Source organism: Thunnus albacares, chromosome 3 (genome assembly GCF_914725855.1).
Source record: "Thunnus albacares chromosome 3, fThuAlb1.1, whole genome shotgun sequence".
Lineage (NCBI taxonomy): Eukaryota > Metazoa > Chordata > Actinopteri > Scombriformes > Scombridae > Thunnus > Thunnus albacares.
In genome coordinates this window covers 36,033,136-36,050,158 of record NC_058108.1, presented here as the reverse complement: position 1 = coordinate 36,050,158, position 17,023 = coordinate 36,033,136, and the positions used below count along the sequence as shown (strand labels likewise).

The window sequence follows — 17,023 nt, the reverse complement described above, 5'->3', positions numbered from 1 at the left end:
GCTGTGTTTGTGTTTCTGTTACAGTTCATTAACAATCACAAATGTTTTTCTGCTTTCTTTACCAAACACTTATTAGTCTACATATGCAGCTTTGTATCATCACGTTTCAATATTTTCTCTCTGCACTGATTATTGTTTTTTACTTAATTGACCTACAATCTATTGAGAGGTTTGTTTTCTACTGAAGTAAATTATCCAAATGTTTTTATTGTTGCACATTGTTAAACTTCATGTCAACTGTACAGTAACCAATATTTCAATTAAAAGAGATTCTGCAATAGATTCTGCAAACTCTTTCTGTACCAATAGAACAAACTACTATCAGCACAGAAAACCAGTCTGGACCAACAGCCTGTGGACTCCTGTTCCATGTCAATAGTCAGTAAATTATTGTACTGGTTTGTAGCTGTTTTTAAAAGGTTCAGTAATTCCCTAAAACAGCTGATTTCTGTAGTTATTAAAGGACGGGTTCACAATTGTTCAAACGTGTCTTAAAACAACAGTCAGGAGTCCAAATGAACATTAAACATGTTTTTCTTGCTGTAATCATTCCTCCTGTTCATACTGACCATTAGAAGATCCCTTCATAATGACCTTACAATGGAAGTGATGGAGGACAAAATCCACAGTCCTCCTTCTGTGCAAAAATGTATTTAAAAGTTTATCTGAAGCTAATATGAAGCTTCAGCGTCCAAATGAGTCAAATCAAGTAGATATCTTTCAACATTACAGTCTTTTTAGTGCCAAAGTTCCTCTTTTTGTTACTATACTTCCACCTGCAGCTCAACAGGGAAACACTGTCCAAGGAAACACAAAGAGGGAATTTGATGCTAAAAAGACTGTAAATGTGTAAGATATCCACTTGATATGACTAACTCAGACTGCTGAAGCTGAATATAAGCTTCACATCTACTTTTAAATGCATTTTTGAACAGGACTGTGGATTTTGTCCCCCATCACTTACATTGAAAGCACATTTGAGAGGGGTCTTTTAATTGCCAGTATGAACAGGAGGAATGATTAACCAATAACTCTTTAAATGTACTGTGCAAATTATTTAGGAGCTTTAGATATTTAGATTAATAATAGATAATGCAACACCATCAGGGAGGCGTCTGATCATCCCAAATTTATTCTGCAGCATGACATCAAGCCTAAAATCCAGTCAGAGTCATAAATAAATACAGCAACAAGAACAACCAACCTGCCAAGTACCTGAAACACTGTGTGCAGGTGAACCGAGGAGAACAGCAAATATTGATTTAATTTAGTTTTCTGCTGTTTGCTCAACTTTGTATCAAGTCAACCTGGTCAGATGACAGTACATAAAATAAATTATTTTCATGTACCAGTTTGTGTGTTGACACTGACAGCATTGGCCTGTTTGAGTTTTGGCTGTTTTGTACTAAATAAAAATAAAGATAGCTGGTTTGACTCGACTAGAAACTGGCTCAGATCATATCACACAACCAATAATGATATCAATATTTTTATTGGTTAAACACTTTCACATCAGTTTGATAAAGTGCTTTACAGAAAAAAAAAGTGATTAAACAACAAAAAAAAGTGGAGACACTGTAGTCGGGTTAGAAAAGGGACTAAAAGCAGCTAAAACAGTCTTCATTGTTTTGGAAAATCCCTTTGTTAATTGTCTGAGTGGTTAGCCTAGCTTAGCATAAACACTCGAATGACTATGAAACAGTTAGCCTAGCTTCAAAATACAGCTTCCAACAACTCCCAGTCTGTGATTGACTTGTGTCTTGTTAGCTACCAAGCTAGTTACTGATCCATCCTGTAGTCAGTTGGGTTTAGTTGACAGTAGAGCTCAACAACATTTACATTTCTTTTCCTACACTTGTACAATGAATATAACATCACATATAAATCATAGTTTTTTGGAAGCTTTATTTCTTCTCTTTTGATGGCGCTAGGCTAGCAGTTTCCCCCTGCTTCCTGCCTTTGTGCTAAGCTAGGCTAACCACGTCTGTACCCATCTATCACGGATGAATTAAGTTATTTCTGAGTTCAGTGAACAGTTTACTTGAGTAAGTCTTAGTTTACAGGCAGATTCATTTTCATGCAAAATAACAAATACGAGCCAAAGAAGGTTAATTTTAAATGACAGAAGGTGAATTCAGTTTGCAGCTGATTATTTTGGAAAGTTTTGATGAAATCTTCTTTCCTTCAGACAGATTAAATAAAATTCTGTGTTTAATAATTTCCCCCAAAACAGGTTTGTGCTACTTCAGACATTTTACTTTACAACATTCAAAATATAATCTCTTATTATAGTAAATAGTTCAACATTTTGGGAAATTAGCTTATTAGCTTTCTTTCTGAGAACGAGATGAGTAGATTGATATCAAACTCAAGTATGTGTGTTAAGTACAGAGTCAGGATGTGGTTAGCCTAGCTTAGCATAAGGACTGGAGGCAGGGGGAAACAGTTAGCCTCACTCTGTCAAAAATAAACCAAACAACATTTGTAAAACTTTTTTTTCTGAAACCAGAACAGAACCATGCTAGCGTTCCCCCAGCGTCCAGTCTGTATGCTAAGCTAGACATTACAAACTGGAGGTGTGGGGTTTGCAATTGAGTTGCATTATGGGAAATGTAGGATACAGGATGTTTTTGGAGCTTGACCAATACTACGCACTTAAAGTGAGGATATTTTGGCCTCTGCTTCCTTAATTTTGAGCATTCTTGGTTTAATCTGTCACTTACGAGTCCCCCAACTTTGTGGAAGTGCAATACAAAAATGTTTAATGAGTGCCCCTTTAATGCACACAGATTCCCATGCTGAGATTTTCCCACATTTACCATCATCTCAATAGTATTTCTATCAAAAGTAAGTAAAAAAATGCATGGAAAAAAAGAGCAAAAGAGCTTATTCCGTAAAACGTTGCACTATTTCTTTAAAAACATAAAATACATTTACATTTTCAAAAACTGAAAGAAATCAGACATCAATAGACTCTCTACACAAGTATAAAGACATCACATATACAGTTTAATTTTACAAGAACGTATCTATGGAAGACATGTCGATCAGCTCTTTATAAAAAAAAAAAAAAGATCAGAATTTTTTAAAACTGAAACGGTCGTCCTAAACGTGCGTTACTATTAGAACAAACAGAGCTGACAGTAGACAGCTGCAGCTCAGGAGCTCATGTTTCTGTCTGGTTTCATCAGACAGGTGAGTCCAGGTGAGTCCAGGTGAGTCCAGGTGAGTCCAGGTGAGTCCAGGTGAGTCCAGGTGAGTCCAGGTGAGTTCTGGAGTTCGTCTCTCTGTCAGGTCGGAGCTCGGAGGTTCTGGACGGCCTGCAGTCGCTGTCGTCTTCTCTCCATCGCCTGCTGCTTCTTCAGCTCGATCTCTGCTGCTGAACATTTACCGAAAGCCGCTGAGGACAGAAACACAGAAGACACAGACAGACGAGTCGATTCCGTTAAAAATACTTCTGTTATTCCACACGAAAAATTAAACTAAGCAGTTATTAAGTTAAAAAATAAACCTTGACCCAAACTTATTGTAATTTACTTGATGCAAAAGATGAACAGCAAGTCTCCCTGACTAATCTCACTTCACCTAATCTGGGGATAAATGATGAGTAACTATGGCAACGGTGCATCAATTACTATTTCCACACAGTTGAGACACCTGAGCATCTGTCATCAGAGCACAGCAGGAACATCACATTAAACTGAAATGATCCAATTTCTGTCAATTAATCAACAACATTTTTGATAACCGATCAATGGTTTAAACGATTCATCCAGCATAAATGACCATTTTGTGGTTTTAGCTCCTCAAATGTGATGATTTGCTGCTTTTCTTTTTGTTTTATATGACTGTTCACTGAATATTTCTGGGTTCGTCACCTTGAGCTCTGATGAACATTTTCTCAATTTCAATCTTATAAATTAAACGATTAATCAGAATCAACAGATTAATCAATGGGGGGAAATAGTCATTAGCTGCAGCTCTACTGCTCACCTTGACGACATGTTAAGAGGTTTGATGTTCACACAAACTGCAGTGAGCTCGTCACCTGCAACTTCTTCTTCTACCAATAACTGATATTGTTATTTCGCCATGTCTCATAATTAACATCATTAACCCTGGAGGATCAAAGTGACTCGAGGATCTGGTCTCTCCAGGTTGGATGATGGGAAAACAGCGCTACTGGAGGTCAGAAGCTCCACAAGCAGTGTCCAAAATTAACTCTCTGACTCGCCTGCGAAAGGGACGAGTTGATGAAAAAATCCACCAGCCAAACATATTTTTACCAGCTAGAATGATATATTGTGCCTTTTTGTGTCATATATATACTGTACATTCTGTATACAGCAGACTGGCAGTAAGTGACAGTTTAGCGGAGAGCTGCATTGTCGCATTGCTGATGTCCTGTACAGTAAACAGTGCTGCGAAAGCGCTTGAGGCGGCCTGTGGCCGGCGCTCCTTCGCCTCAGACCGTCTCGAGCGCTCCTACAGTTTCATGGCGCTGTTCAGACGTGAGTAAAAAACACATATGCATCGCATGTCTATACTGTATTTTGTTACATGACTATTTTGGTACAAACGTTTACCTGCCAGCATGGTGGATGGACAAATCTATCCGCATTCGGCGCTTGTTGATTTTAGACCCTCCTGTCTGAAGGAGGAAAACCTGGTTCAGTTGTTCCTAACCAAGGATAAAAACTGTTTTGTGTTCAAACTAAAGGTGGCTGTATACTCCTGCTTGTCAGACAGTGGAGATGCCCACTAAACCTTCTAACCCCTGACATCTCTCTGACGGCAGATATCGGGGGGGGGGGGGGGGAACTGTGCTCGGCCATGTCTGTAACTTCCTGAAATGGACAATCTGACATTCACACCCTCTTCTTGCTGTGTGGAGGTGAGAGAGGAGCCAGGATTTGAACTTCTGTCTTTCTGAGTGACTATAAACACATCTGAACGTTGTAAGAACCAGTTCTGATCGACTGTAAATCCAGTTTAAAGGTGTTTCCCCGATCAATAGTTGGCTCGCTCTTGTCCGAATTGGTGGATGAATTGGTGAACTTGTTGGTTCGGTTTCTTTCCACACAGAAAAAAATCCAAGCGAACCAAAACTCATCACCAAACGCCGGGTGAGAACAGCCCTCATTGGTCAGATGTGTCTGAACAAGAACATAAACACAGGAAGAAGCTCCTACCTGCCCAGTCGGACCTCTACTCATACTCACTCATCAACATCCCAGCATGCAAAGCGCTCTTGGCGCTAATGGAGCCGTTGAAGCCGTGTAGTCGGTCAGATCATGTTCCCACCAACAAATCGTTCCAGAACTCGTTTGAGACCGGACTGAGACCACATCCTGTAATAAGCTTTAACCTACTTCTCATATTGTAATATAAGCCGGACGGCTCTTCACACAATCGTTCTTCTACAAAAACACCTTGTCAGACTTATAACACCTCATCTTTGCTCCCATCGGTTCCTCTGTTTCAAGAGACTTTGCTTCTCCAAGTTTATGATTTTAACATTTTCCCAATATGTACTTTTATATATAAGATACAAGTCAAGAAGGGAAATCTTTTAAATCTAAGATTCAATCATCTGATCGAATCAGACACAGTAATTATCTCATTTAGTTAAAATGTCTTCTTCCTTAAAGTCTTCAGAACAGATTTTAAAAGTTTTATAATCTCATTTTAGAAAGAGATTAATGCAGTAGAGGTTTATAATCAATAATAATTGTTATTTATGTGTCACTGTTTGATATGAACTTAATTAAAACCTGCTTTCAGACGCTCTGTGTGCTCTTACCTGTGTTGGTCACCGTGGAAACCGGGTTGTTTGGCTTCTTGAAGGTGAACTGATGTTTGCCGCTGTTTCCTTGCGGCGGCGGTGGGGGCGGTGGCGGAGCTGCAGCAGCTGATTGGACCCTGCTGCTCGCCTGCAGACACGTCGAGCTGTTCGTGGTTCCTGAAGCACTTTTCGACTGTGCGAATCTGATAGAATCCTTCACCGTGTCGACTCGTGCACCCGCAGGGACGCCAGAGGCAAAACTACCCGCCGGTCTACCTGAACCGCAGGTAAGAGCTGACTGTTTTTGAGAATGTGGCTGCACAAAAGCCCCGCCTCGCCCAGATGCGGGCTGCTGATTGGCCGTCTGTTGGTTCCTGTTGGACGGTTGCAGAACTGGTCTCTGGTGAGTCTGTTTGGTGGAGACGTTCTCCGCTCTCTGGATCTGGTTCTCCAGGTCGTCGCACATCTCGCACAGCAGGTCGTCGTCAGCCGGGTCGTCCCAGACGGGGTCGGACGAGAAGAAATAGTCCAAGTCGTCGTCCAGGAAGTCGGCGTCGGAGACGGCAGGAGCCTCGCTGGGAGACGATCCGTTTGTTAAGTTCTGAGTCGTTTTCGTAGCCGCTATATTTGACGCCGTAGAAGAAGACGTGCTGTGTTTTACAGTCGCAGCAGAAGTCCTTTGATGAAACTGTGAATATGTTTGCCAAGTATGTTGATTTCCTGTCTCGACTGAAGAGAACCGGCTCTGCTGAGAGTCTTTACCTTCTGTTTTCCAGCTTTGATCCGAGAAACACTTAAAGTTTGTGTTTGTGGGGATTCTCTCCACAGAAAACTTAGGGTTGGATTCTAGTTTAAAAGTTCTTCTCACATTTTCCTTTTCTGCTTTCGAGGCGGCTGATTGGCTGAGTCTAACGCCTCCACCTGCAGGAACATGTAGCGGACGATGTTTCATTTCACTGGCTGGTTTCTGGGTGGAACAGTGCTTCGGAGCGGAGAAGTTCTGGGGATTCTGCGTCACCTCTAAAACTAAAGAGTCGTCCAGAAAGTCGTCGTTTTCCCAGTCGTCCTCGAACTCGTCGTTCGCCGACGCGCCTTTGGCGTGTGTCACGGCGATGCCTACAGTGGGAACATGTGGCGGAGGTTTCCCAGAAGCCTCTTTGGATGACTCAGCGGGAGCATGTTTCACTTGTGAAGGCAGAGCGGACGAAAACTGACTTAAATCTCCGCTTATGTGCTGAGTCGGTCCGTCAAACAGAAAATCCAAATCGTCCTCCATATGTTGATCCAGATCTGTGTCAGCCGTCGCCGTCGCCGCCGCCGCCGCAGGTTGACGGTTTCCAGGAAGCGAAGGTGAAACGTCGTTCAGATCACCGTTCTCGAAATCCAAGATGTCCTCAGACAGGAGCTCCTGACTCTGCTGGTGCAGGTCTTCGGCTTCTTCTTCTTCATCCTGACGAAACATGTTGAAGTCAAACTGTTTGGCCAACTTCAGCAGGTCGTCGACTCCGTTCGGCCTTTTGTTAGAAAAGAAAATAGTTGAAATTACGTTCATCTGTTTAATCTGCTACTTTGTAACGGATCAATGAAATGATTTCAGCACTAGTTGGGGAGAAAAGTCTGTATTTTCTGTGTGTTATTATTACTTTGCATTAACAACGATGCAAACTTTTGTATTTCTGGAATTATGGAGTTTATCAGCTCAAAATTTGAGAACAGTTGGTGAAAAGAAAGACTTGAGCAGATATGATTTAAAAGGATTTAAGGCACCATATTTCATGAAAAAAGAAACAAAACAAAAAAGATATTTTTGTACATAAGCTACTGTATAATATAACATGATGTGAGGTTGAGTCATATGTTGATATTGTGATAAAAACTGATCGACCATCAGAGATTTTTCCTCCCTGTTTCTACGGAGATGTGTCTATACCTTTAATCTTTCTGGTTGTATTAGACTGGAGAGTGTTTGATCATATCTCTAAAGAATTTCCAGAAAACTTCATAACATTGGCCTTTAATGGCCAAACAACCAGCGGCCTCATGACCAATGTCTCATTAAAATGTTTCAGGTCAAAGGCAGCGTACAGATGTTTCATCCCATCGTTGGGGATCATTTGACAGATCGTATTTTTGTTTTATTTTGTACAGTCAAATAAAGAAAAAAAACCCTAAAAATCAGGTTTTTCGTGTTCTTAAGAGAACTAGTTTTGTCCCAAAATGTTAAATCATCACAGCAGCGTAATTGCCGTTGCCGTCGGATACCTCGGGGATTTCTTCTTGGGTTTGGGAACCTGGACGTCAGGCGTGCAGGGAATGTTGGCGCTGTCTCCGATCCACTGCTGCAGAGTCGGCTCGGCAGCTTTCGGCCTGCCGTGCTTCACAGAGAGAGAGACGACACACGAGCAAATAAATAAATGCAAACATAAATATTTACTAATTGTTTTAGAGAACTGAGACCTTCGAGTGTCGTGTCATGTCACCGACCTTTGGAGCGATCCTGTTGACAATCTCAGAGATGTCCACAAATCCAGCAGCAGGATGTTTCTTTCCTCTTTTACCTGAAGATAAATACAGTCACCAAACTGCACAGTCAACAATGAACAAAGATCCCAAAGATGTTCAGCTGACAATGATATAAAACACAAGAAAGAAAGCAAATCTTCACATTTGAGAAGCAGAAAAAAGCAAATATTTAGCCTTAAAAACATCTCAGTCGGCGGGTCGAAGTTTACCGAGTCTCTGCGGCGAAGGAGAGGTGGCGTCCCAGATGATGTCCTGCTGAATGTCGGAGTCGTTGTGCGGAGACTCTGCGCTGAAACCACCAGAGACTCGGGATCTCGGGATCCTGGTCGGGGTCTTGAACTCTGGAGGAGAAGAAGAAGAAACACAAACAACGGATGTTTTCAGATGAAACATTTACTGCAGCTCAGCTTATCTGATGCCACGGGGAGGTCAGAGGTCAGCGTCACCTCTTCAGTAGATCAGATATTGTGAAGCTGAGAGCATTGACTGGTTCAACTGTACAAGGATTCACTCATAATAACGGAGAATGATGACATACAAATGCAGTTTGTCTGAAATCTGCAACTAGCTTAATTTCATGACATCAAAATGTTGTTTATCTGTTTTTAGTTGACAAAAAGTAGAGACATTATAGACTATAGAGGTCTTTATACATTATATTCTATACATATATATGCATAATCCACCAAGCTGCATATTTATCAGATAAACTGTACCATTATTTCGCATAGCTGTCTTGTTTTGGTAGCAAGAATGAGGTAAACAGTTGTTTACAGTTTTAATTTGACAAACATTAACTGCAGTTTGGTGATATTAATCTATGCTGAAGTGAGGACTGAACTCTCCGGTTTGTAAAGATGTGTTTAGTCGTGTTCTTAGATTCAGATTATTTCTTATATAGCCAAGAAAACTATAAACTGCGAGATATTTGAGTTTGTCTCTCAGTCCTCTGCATGCAGGACGGCGGGACGTTGTCAGGACTTGAACCGTCGCAGCAGACGACAAGAACAACTTAACAACTTTCAACAAACTAAACCGATAATAAAACATGAACAGAGTTACTGACCTGACTTTTGGCTCCGGGGGGAGTCGCGCTCCTCCGCTGTCTGTTGACTCTGTCTGGAACTTCTGCTCAGGCGGTTTGGTTTGTGTTTGGCCGCTTGTTGCTCCAGAGAGGAGGCTGTCAGAGCGGGCGGAGGGTCAACCTTCCTCCGGCTTCGGTTCATCTTCACCGGCTGTTACCTGACGACCTGTCGGTGGTGACACAGTCCACAGTCTGCGGTTATCACCGGACTGTAGTTTTTATGTACAGTTTTTTTATTTCTGCCATATTGTTCTAAAGTCTTTCGAACCTCCCGCCATCTTGACTTTCCCAGAATTCATTTCGAGGGCGCGTTCAAGAGCAACAACGCTGCGCGGATAAAGCGCAACTACGACTGCGCAATATACACATTAAAGTACTATACTTAACTACAATGTTGAAGTACTTATACTTTACTTGAGTATTTCCATGTGATGCTACTTTATACTTCTACTCCACTACATTTATTTGACAGCTTTAGTTACTTTTCAGATGCAGATTTGACACAATGGATAATATAACAAGCTTTTAAAATACAACACATTGTTAAAGACGAAACCAGTGGTTTCCAACCTTTTTGTCTTTTGACGTCTTACAAAAAGCAGTGTGTAGTCGGGGTCACATTTCACATGTGTATGAGTTGTTAACAGCTCCACCAAATAGTGATTTTTCCCTCTAAACTTCTCACATGCTTTCATTTCAATAAATGTTCAAATGATCCAATATTTCAGCAAAAATCAAAGATTAGAGAAAAAGTCCAAAAACTGAAAACAGATTTGTGTATCAGAACTTTGTTTTTTCTTCTTTCCTCTCCCATTAATCATCTCACCACCCCTCAGATTTATCTACTGACCCTTTGGAGGGGCCCGACCCCTAGGTTGGGAACCACTGGACTAAACTAGCTAACTGTATATAAAGTAGTGTAAACTAGCTCCACCTCCAGCAGCTACAACAGTAACATGCTGCTCTAACACTGATGCTTCACTATTAATAATCTAATGATGTCATATATAATAATATATCAGTCAGAGGGACCAAACCACTACTTTTACTGCAATACTTTAACTACATCAAGCTCATAATACTTATGTACTTTTACTACAATACTTTAACTACATCAAGCTCATAATACTTATGTACTTTTACTGTAGTAGGATTTTTCATGCAGGACTTTTACTTGTAATGGAGTATTTTTAAATTGTTGTATTTTTACTAAAGTAAAGGACCTGAATACTTCTTCCACCACTGCCGAGCACTTTATCAGGAACGCCTGTGCAACCCAATACAACAGCTCTGCCATAAATTCTACTTTTACGAAGCTTATACATTTTCAGTTTTTGTTGACATTGTCAGAAAGGTAATAATTCTACTTTATGTTTATTATTGCGGTCATGTTTCTAAGTGTTCCTAATAACATAACATACATGAGGGGGGCAAAATATTAGAAACACTTTTCAGTTTAATACACTCCAATAAACCACCACCGATTACGACCTCAATAATAAACATAAAGTAGAATTATCACCTTTCTGACAATGTCAACAAAAACTGAAAACGTAGAAGCTTCGTAAAAGTAGAATTTATGGCAGAGCTGTTGTATTGGATTGCATTAGATTGTACAGGCGTTCCTAATAAAGTGCTCGTTGATTGTATATCTGTGATTTTTTGGGGTTTTATTTTGAAATTGAACAGCTGAAAATCTGACAAAAAAAAAAAAAAGTTCACAAAAACTATAAACAGAAAATACAGAATTCTGACTATTAATTAACAAACGATTAAGTCCCATCATTTCTAAATCTCCCAAACCAATTTATAAATGTCAACCAACCCTTTATATCAATCATAAACGTAATTACGCTCCGGTTCTCACTGAACTTACATCTTACAACAGGCGACATGCATGTTAAAGGTAGAGTCAGTCATTCTGGAGAAAGATTATTGATATTTGAACTAAACACCCAAACAAATAAAACCCCTCCCTACATCCTCCTTCAGAAGCTCCGCCTCCCAAATTCATGGACATGTTTGTATTTATTGATTCATTGATACGGTTAATAAGTTGAAAACACGTCTACAGCAGGATATTTGTGTGATTTAAACAGCTGCCTGCTCAGATTACGCTTCACTAAACGCGACAGAAAAAAAAACACGGATTTAGTGTGGATTGATACATTTAACCCCTTAACATCCACCCTTTTTTACAGAATTTTCGTCTATTTGGCATACTCAAATGGAAAAGCTTATAGCAGAAGAACTGTAAGGCCATGACGCATATATTAGGCTTCATTTGAAAGGTAACATCTTCTAGTTTCTGGAAATGTGTTTGTTTAGCATGTAAAAGCATGTAAAATCTAAAACACAAACAAAACTACATCAGTTCAAATAAAGCTCAAAAAAGTGTTTTTGGTCCTCGTCTATAATGAGTCATATTTGAATAACAATAATTAGGACGTGCTTTACGCCACAACTATGCAGAACACCATAAACCTTCTACATCTTGTCATCCTGTATAAAATTCCAGACCTCTAGGCCTAACCAATTGGCCAATTGCTTTTACCCATTACTGCGTGATGCTACCGCTTACAACTGGCGGCGAGGTTAAAGCTTTAATGTGTAACTTTTACACATTAAAATGTCTGAAAACAACTAGACCTATGTTATATATTTATGTTTTGAACAGAGTTCAAACCCAGAGAAATCTGTCATTTTAATCAAGGTAACGGTTTGTTTCATTTGGTCGTCTGTCAATGGCGTCATACCCTCTTTGTGCATGTGTCAGCGTTGTGGTTGTCCACCAGAAACTGTCATAAATGGACTTTTTTATCTAGTTTTAAGCCACGTTTTTATGATACACTTTTTAGATCTTGGCTGTTTTTAACTACATCTTTTAACCAGACGAAGGATTTTAGTCATCGGACGTCGGGATCTTAAGTTATCAGAGAAATAAGCTGAACAAACGTTAGCAACACTGATTTTTAACGTGAAACTGCTTTATTCAGTGTTTTTACTGATTCTAATCACCGGGTCTGAACATCCTCAACGATGAATACTGAAGGAATCCTAACGTGGTGGTTATTTACCAACAACTCCCATGATCCCACGCTGCTTCACGACATCTGTCTTTTGTTTTGATTGAGAGACTTCTAGCAGCAGATATTACATATTGTGCGTTTAATAAATTAGAAGCGTATCTGTTTTGTGAGAACAGAGCGTATTTCTCTCTCTCTCCAGTTCATCAGTCTTCCTCCACCATTCAACGGCCGCTGGAGACGGAGACCGTCACGTCCACACCAAGCGGCGACCTCCGGGGCTGTAAAATGAAGCCAAAAACTGCAGTTCCTTGAATGACCACTTGAGGCTCCAAAAGCGAGTCAATCCCCATAGACCCCCATGTTAAAATGTCCAACTTTACAGCAGAAATAAACATGTTTACAGCCTGGTACAAACAACGGTTTTGGTCTCTGTAGCTAATTTCCTCTTTCATGACAACTGTACGGGGGGTGAATTTTTTTATAACTCACCTGTTTAAGTTTTATTAAGCCGTAAAGTTCTGCATAATGAAGGACATGGCTGCTTTGAGTGACAGGTCCACCAGCCACTAGGTGGCTTGTTTCAGCCATTCGGCCCGCCTCTTTGCCCATTTTTGATTGGCTGGGACTTAGGCAGAGTCACGCACGGCCAAGATGGCGACGGGCCGGAGCTTCAAAACCGCTCTTCAGAAACCAACGGGTGACGTCACGGTAACTGCATCCATATTTTTATACAGTCTATGTTCCTCACACAGACAGCTGCTCTGATGACTTCCTCCTGTTCTGTGCACGAGTGTGAACGCCCCCCCCCCCCCCGCTGATTGGCTGCAGTAGTGTTGCGTACGAACACAGAACAGACAGCTAGCGGACTGTGAGGAGACAAAAAGTGTGTTGAACAATCTTTCTCCAGAATCACTGACTCTGCCTTTAACACTGTGGAGCGGCGCTTGATAGAAAAAGAAGACAGCAATTATTAAGTAGAGTAAAAAAAAAAAAAAAAAAGAGAAAAAAATAAAAAAGGGGTGGTCTTGAATTGATATTTATAGTGACATTAAGTACTTTTCCACTGGCGCTCATGTTTCTGCGTATTCTGTTTCATTATTTTTCAGTCTAACTTAATCATTTCTATTGCTTCAGTCATCCATTCTTTCTGGGTTGGCGTATTTAAAGCAATCCATTTATTCATGATTAGCTTTCTTTGTGACCGTACATGGCGAGAGAGAGAAAAAGATCTTTTTTGTTCTTTGAAGATACTCTGCTCAAGTGATCCAAATCTCCCAGTTATACATGATTGTGGTGTGAGTGGAATGGCTATATTAGTGTGGATCATTTCTTGCTTTGTTATGCCAAAACCAAAGATTTTTCATTTTATTAACAGATGGGAGCAGAGTTCCTTCAGCAGCACCACATTTTATACATTTACTGTCATGCCTATTTCATAAAGCTGTAACGGGTTATAATATAATCTGTTTAGTATTCACTCTCTTGACTGAGAAACTGTTGACTGCTGCTGTGCTTTGACATCAGTTTTGAGGGTGTATTGGGTTAGAAAGGATAACCGCAGTCTGTTTTATACTTTGCTGAACTGTTTAAAAATAGGTTTGAATATTTTTAAGTATTAAAAGAGGAGAGAGTCGGTTCTTATCACCTGTTCTTGATCTGGTATTTTGTCTCCTAGAAGTTAAGATTGTACACAAATAGTTTGTGAATTCTGCTTTATCGGAGATGTAATTGCTGCCTGGATTACGTTATCTGGCCAATGTTTTTCGTACATTTGTCGTGGTGACCGCTACACATCGTAAAGCCCTTTGAGGCAAATTTGTGATTTGTTCTGTACAAATAAAACTGACTTGCCGCAGCTGTGTTTGTTTGTGGAAGCTGGAATATATTTATGATCAGGACTAAAAGTGATGAGGAAAAAGGGGGGGGGGGGGGTTTGGAAGTTGTGTGTGTTGCTGTGGTCTAATGATCCGTTACACAATTACAGTCATCGCAACTACACATCAGAGATGCAGAACAGCAGTAAATCCCAGTTAATTTAGAGTCTCAGAGACATTAGAACATCAAATAAACTCGTGTGTGTGTGTGTGTGTGTGTGTGTGTGTGTGTGTGTGTGTGTGTGTGTGTGTGTGTTTCTCGTGGAGTGCAGCTGCGGAGTCCATCCAGCGGCAGCAGTAGCAGCAGGGGTTGTTTGTGAAGCTGTCGGCGGCAGCTCTCCTCCTCCTCCTCCGCCGTTTCCCCAAAGGAAGGATTAGCGCGTCACGTCCCGCTGGGCTGACAGTATATTCACACTGTAATGTGAGCGAGCGCACTGAAAACAAGTTTCACTTCAAAAAATCAGCTCTTTGGAGAAAACACTTAAGTGCTCTGAACTCTTATAACGTTTAATACAGAGATATATCGCTGTAATAGTGTGTGAGAGCAGGAAAGAGAAAATGCAAATAACAAAGAAGAAGGAATCAAGTAACCGTGACCCTCTGGTGTCCATGTGGTGTCACTGGGGCTCTAATGAAGGTTCGGTATGCTTACAATGTTTGTCCAACATGTGGTTTGACCACATTTTAAGGCAAAAAAAAAAAAAAAAGAGAGAAAAGTTTCTAGCTGTTGTAAATGTCCAAACTGGAAGGCAGAGTTGAAAAGCTGCTGCATCCCACCGCCTCCACAGTCTCTCTCTCTCTCTCTCTCTCTCTCTCTCTCTCTCTCTGCAGCGACTTTTAGTGGACTCGATGTGAATGAATCACACAAACGTGGATAAAAACACACACAGTCTATAAGTTAAGTTTCTGTTCTAATTTAGCACAAATTTTAACTGAATTTCTGGAAACACAGCAAAAGAAACTTTGACTAATACTTGTTTCCATCCACTGCTGTTGTGTGAATATATATATATATATATATATATATATATATATATATATATATATATGTATATTTGTTTTAACTTATTTTATTTCCTTTTCTCAAGTGCAGTCATACAGAACAATCAGCTTTTCAAATATTTACATTAATACAGGTGTAAATGAAGCAATGTTAAGGGTCCGTTCATGATTTCTGACCTTCCATCATGTGTCCATCATCCATGCAGCCATTATCAGAGCATGGGAGCCATTATTAGTGCATAAGTAAATAAAATGATAAATATTTTTTTAAAAAATTAATTAAATAAATAAATAAATTTTAAAAAGCAAAGCAAAACAAAATAAAGTTACAAATACATACATATGTATATATACACCAAAAAAAAAAAAGGTAAAGCTTGTTCACATTTAAATAAGAAACCATTTCATCAAGAACACCTCTGTCATTAGTTGTAACCTCGCTGTTATGTTTTCCATATAACAGACGTCCTTTATCTTCTCTCTCCATCTGTTGTGTGAATATTAAGAAATAAAAACGTGCCGTTAAACCGCTGCAGAAGAAGACGACACAACGAGATGACGTCATTAAAATTACGTCAGTTAAAGCTCCGACGACGGAAAACAGTCTCCTCATCGCTTCACATTCATTCAACAGCTAACTGGAAGACGCCGTTGAGTAACAGTTAACAACCGCAAAAATAAAAGAAATAAATGTAAAGAAATAAGTATTTCGAGACAAGAAGCTTTTATTTGAGTTTTGCTCCAGGCCTGTTTTATTTATGAATGTATTTGAGTTTTTGTTCAGAACAAGCGACAACAAAAAGAACATTTCGGAGAAAGAAATCACAACAAACCAGGAAATAAAGAAGCAAAACTGTGAAGAATGGATTAAACAGGATGTTTCTCCTCATTTACGTTAGCATCTCCTGCTAGTAGATTATTGTTTATAGCGCTAGTAATGTTAGTTAGTGTTACTAATAGTTAGCATATTGTTAACTAGCTACATTATTTTGTGGGGTTAAAGGTTAAATTAGAAACAACCTTCCTCTTTATTGACACCAAACTTTTCAGTTCACTCATCCTCAAAGTATTTTATCTCGTGAAAGTGAAACAATGTGTTTGAATAAATATGATTTTAAAGTTTTTCCTTATAATAGTGTACTACTATAATACTGACATGCTAATATTTATCGAATAGGAACACAGTCTTGCTGCTGTTTGTGGCTCTTTTCTCTTTTCTACATTCAAAATATGAATGAATTAAATTTACAGTCATAGTGTAGCGCTAGTATTACTCCCAGGTCACGAGTTAGCTTATCATTAGCTAACTACAGGCTAAGTGTAATCATGTTCACACCCTCAAATCTTTTTGTCATGTAAAAATAAAAGATATTGTATGAAAGGATGAACAATATCATTGATCTAAATACTATTATGCTTTTGTACAAAAGCATTATTGTCTTTGTTGTTTGTCCAAGAATGTTTTTCTGTAGTAAGCAGCCAAAGAAGGAGAAATAAATAAATATGATTTTATAGTTTGTCTTTATAATAACAGTAACATTTTATTACCTATAAAATAAGTCAGTGCTTGAAAATAAACAGATGAACTGGTCTTGATGGATTTTACTGAGACAACGTCTACATGAAGCCGCTAAATTCTAAAACAGGAAGAGTTTCAGCTCATTCCTGCAAATACAAAACGCCAATCTGCTCCTTCTGGGCATGTGCAGAGGACAGATGAGCAGAA

At 39.6% G+C, this 17,023-nt stretch overlaps 1 protein-coding gene across 2 annotated transcripts; it reads right to left on the bottom strand.

Moving 5' to 3' along the window:
• Positions 1–3,245: 3,245 nt before the first annotated feature.
• On the bottom strand, positions 3,246–9,760 carry etaa1a (ETAA1 activator of ATR kinase a). 2 transcript variants are annotated; one of them, XM_044342331.1, is made up of 7 exons: positions 9,661–9,731; positions 9,375–9,558; positions 8,518–8,649; positions 8,270–8,343; positions 8,048–8,160; positions 5,804–7,299; positions 3,246–3,400 (listed from the first exon to the last, which is right to left on the bottom strand). In XM_044342331.1, exons 2-7 carry the CDS (start codon positions 9,532–9,534, stop codon positions 3,291–3,293), a joined length of 2,085 nt encoding a protein of 694 aa, XP_044198266.1. In that variant the 5' UTR covers positions 9,535–9,558; positions 9,661–9,731; the 3' UTR covers positions 3,246–3,290. The 2 variants fall into 2 exon arrangements, with proteins under 2 accessions (XP_044198266.1, XP_044198257.1); XM_044342322.1 differs by having other exon boundaries at positions 9,375–9,760.
• Positions 9,761–17,023: the final 7,263 nt, after the last annotated feature.